At 47.4% G+C, this 3,572-nt stretch overlaps 1 protein-coding gene across 1 annotated transcript in view; it reads left to right on the plus strand.

The window, feature by feature from the left end:
- Positions 1 to 3,166: 3,166 nt before the first annotated feature.
- The window catches only part of PGS1 (phosphatidylglycerophosphate synthase 1), a 15,687-nt gene continuing 15,281 nt past the window's right edge, over positions 3,167 to 3,572 (plus strand). The window contains exon 1 of the mRNA XM_009881298.1: positions 3,167 to 3,261. Coding sequence (XP_009879600.1) covers positions 3,167 to 3,261 — 95 coding nt within the window. The remainder of the gene's footprint in view (positions 3,262 to 3,572) is intronic.

Here is a 3,572-nt window from a genome sequence, read left to right on the forward strand (position 1 = left end):
CCCCGCCGGTGAGTGCTCCCCCGGGCCGGGCGGCTCCGCGGGAGCGGTTCCCACAGTGAATGAGCTGCTGAGGAGACGGGTGCGGGCGAGGGCTGGTTCTGCTCCTTAACCGTGCTCTTAGCTGTCCGTTTGCCCTGAGGACAAGAGGTGCGCTTTATTTCCTTCTTTTTCTATTTACTGTGCTCCCGCTGTCTGCCAGGTGCTAAACGCTTTCCCTCGTTTGCTAGGGATGGCTTTCCGCCTGGGCTGCCACAAGTGTGGGTCAGCCTCCGGGGCGGCACTGGCCGGGGCTCAGGTGTTGGCAAGCCTGCCTGCGCCGGGGCCTGTCCGTGGAGGGGGAGACCCCCACCTCCCGGGGAATGGGCCTCGGTCCTGCCCGTGCTGGGGCTGCATCTGGCATGAGAGAGGTGAGCGGGGAAGAGGGGCGCTCCTTCCAGCAGCAGTCACCGTTACACTGAAGTAGGTGAATTGTCAAACAGCCCGCAGAGGGTGTTTTCATCGTTGTTTTAAATGGACCTGAATGGGCTTCCGTGGGAAGGCCACGTGGGGCCTTCATTCCCCTTCCCACAGCTTCTTCATGACATCTCCCTCGGGCAGCTGCGCAGTGAGTGGGATCGAGGAGCTGACCTCTGAAAATTGCCCAAACTCTGCCTTTGCTCTCCTTCTCCAGGGAGCGGAAGGAACAGGGAAGGCGCAGCTGCGGGGAGGTAGATCTGCCCCTCTCGGGTCTGGACTGGCTGTGTGCTGTGCTACAGGGAATGCACAGCCGCAGCCTCAGACTGTGGTTCCTCCAGTCAGTCTTTCCGCAACCACACTGCCCTGAACAGCTTCTCTTCTCCTTATTTTTGCCACTGCACTGCTGCCTTAGTTTTGCTGCTGCTTTTGTAGGGCTGTGCAATCAGGAGTATGAGTCATGCTAAAACCAAAATATTAAAAATACAGAGATGGTTGTCTTTTTGTAGAGCCATGTCCTGGGTTCAGAAGTGATCAAAGAAAATGCCTTCAAAAAGTCTTTAAAAAATGTTCTCCCCCTCCCCCCAGTCTTTGGGCATCACTTTGCATTGTACTTGGTAAGAGTGTGCGGGAAGGATTCTGTGTTTTGTTTTAGTTAGTACAGTGCTTGATACAATCTTCTGGATGCGTTAAACTTATTTTTGTAAGGGTGGCATGTCTCGTATGTCCTCTCTCTCCATTTCCCCCCAGACAGCCGATGTGCTGCAGCCGTCCCCGCTGTTGTCTGGGAGCCCGGTGTTAGGCCCTGTTCTGCTGTATGTTCTTGGTTAAGCCAGGGAAATTCTTTTCAAACTTTTCTTTTGGTTTCACCAGTGGTTTTTAGTGTAGATAGATAGATTACTAGACTGAGCCCTGGAAAGAGGCGACTGAATTAACAGACAAGCAATTTGTAGATCCCCCGTGTGGTGACGTATGCGTGGGTGAAAGGACGGCGCCGTATCCTGCAGTTTCACTTCACCTCTGGTTCCGCAGATGAGGTTTTACAGTGAATAAGTGTGTTTCAGCTCCATCATGAGTTTGTGTACCAAAACCACAATTTTTAAAAATAGAACACACACAAAAAAATCCCTCGTTTATATTTAGGGTCAACTTTTTATGCAGAAAAGATTTGAGGTGGTTCCTTTTAGTTCTGTTTTCTCTTTCCGGTTAACATGATGATGTGGATTACATGGGAAGGGCTCCCCCCTGCCCCATTTTCTGTTTCTCTGAAAGCTGGTTTGTCAAAGTATGGAATTTTGATGATTTCTCCATAACGTTACATAGTTTCTGACTGTTGTGTGCGTACAGTTGAAAGGATTGTGTTATACTCGGGTAGCTGCTTGAGCTGTTTTCCGTCACTGGTGGGTAGAAGCTGGTTGCTGTGCCATTGTTACTGTGGGCTAGAGCGAAATAGTGATTTATTTGGTAGTTATAAAAGCCTTAGGCTCTTAACATTAAATAAGTTCTAAAATTTCAGTATTGGGTTAAAAGATCAAACAGTGTAGATACACTCTAAATTGCGTAGGCAGTAAAGAATCCAGGGTATAAAATTAGTGGATATCAATACATGCGTAGAATTAATCTGAAGGCTCAAACCAAATACTGCTGGTGATGCAGATCGATTTTACTCCCTCAGCAGCACCGGGAGAGGACGGCCTGAAGAGCCCCTGGTCAATCCAGAAACCTAACGCTCGGCCGTGGGGAGTGAGGATGCAGTTCAACTTGCAGTTTTCATACTCTTTGCCAGAAAATGGCTTCTTGGCTGCTGTACTGGCGTTTGGAAGTATAATTGGTCAGGATTGACTATTGGAATAATAAGGAAATTATTTATCTCCTCTTGCTGATTAATTATTTTTGTAAAATGCATAACATTTGCCACTGTTACCTCAGCGGGAGTAATTCCAGAGGGCATAATTTGTGATCTGCGGGGCTGGGTTATAGCTCTGACTTTGTGACTGCTCTGAAAGCCATGCATTTTGTTGTGTTTATTTTTTCTTTTTGAAGTTTTTTGGGATGCTAGTCTGAATTCACATGGCTTGGTCTTCCTTGCTCAGTTTGCTGTGCTCACTTGGCAGTAATCCAGCAGTGGGTCTCCGCTCCCAGTGTGCGGCCTGTGCCTTGAGCCGTGAGTTGAGCAAAGATGCACAAAGGCCCTGCTCAGGTTCTGTAAACATTGACTAGAATGTGCTTGAAAAACAGGATTTCTTGTATTTCTTTTCTGCTTTGATTTTTTTTGTTGTTGTTGTTTAAACATTTATTTTATGGAATACTTCTGTTGCTTTTAACAGCCCGTGTTGGTAATCTGTATAACTTTGGGGTGTCAAGTCTGAGCCTGGTCCACATGCTCTGTTGAAAACTGCCATCCTAGGAATTCTTGCACAAATTGGCTCAGATTTCTGTTGCGATGAATAGTCAGTGACAAACTAGTGGATTTTCCAGGAAACGCAACTGCAAACTGTCTGGCTTCTGCGTAAGGGTATTCGGAAACCTTGTGAAGATCCAGTGTTTTATCATGAAGCAAAGGAGTGAAGTCATCTTCCTGGAATCTGTGGTCATTTGGGCTTTGGATTGTGGTAAAACCTAAAAGTTCCTCGTAAGAAATTCTGGTAAAGGTCGTAATCAAGTTTCTTCTTGGTATGTGGTGGTGGCAAAATGCTTCAGGATGGGTCGCAAGATGGTGGCTGCCTGTTGGCTCGAGGGTCCTGGCGTTCCTCTGGGAGGAGACCAGCCACCTTGGTTCTGTCCTGGCAGCAAGTCTGACTCCTGCCAGTAGGATTTGCAGACCAGAATGTTTTGTGCCAGGTTTGGGGATATAGTTCAGTCCCTTGCTTGTCGATTCCTGGATCTCATGGGAGATGCTGCTGCTAATTGTGCTGAAATGTGGTTTTGTCACGTGGACAAACTCCTACCAGGGGTTACTGTATGACTTGATGAATTTGCATGCGTGAAGCCTCCAGAGAAGAAAAGATGCCGTTTGTTTCTTGTCACACCCCGGAGCATGACTGTTAGCAGTAAGTTGGTTTCTTCCCCAAGTGACTTCAAAGGAATTAAAATCTGTTCTGAAATTTCTTTTTAAAGAA

The sequence above is a fragment of the Charadrius vociferus genome, unplaced genomic scaffold (genome assembly GCF_000708025.1).
Source record: "Charadrius vociferus isolate BGI_N301 unplaced genomic scaffold, ASM70802v2 scaffold373, whole genome shotgun sequence".
Lineage (NCBI taxonomy): Eukaryota > Metazoa > Chordata > Aves > Charadriiformes > Charadriidae > Charadrius > Charadrius vociferus.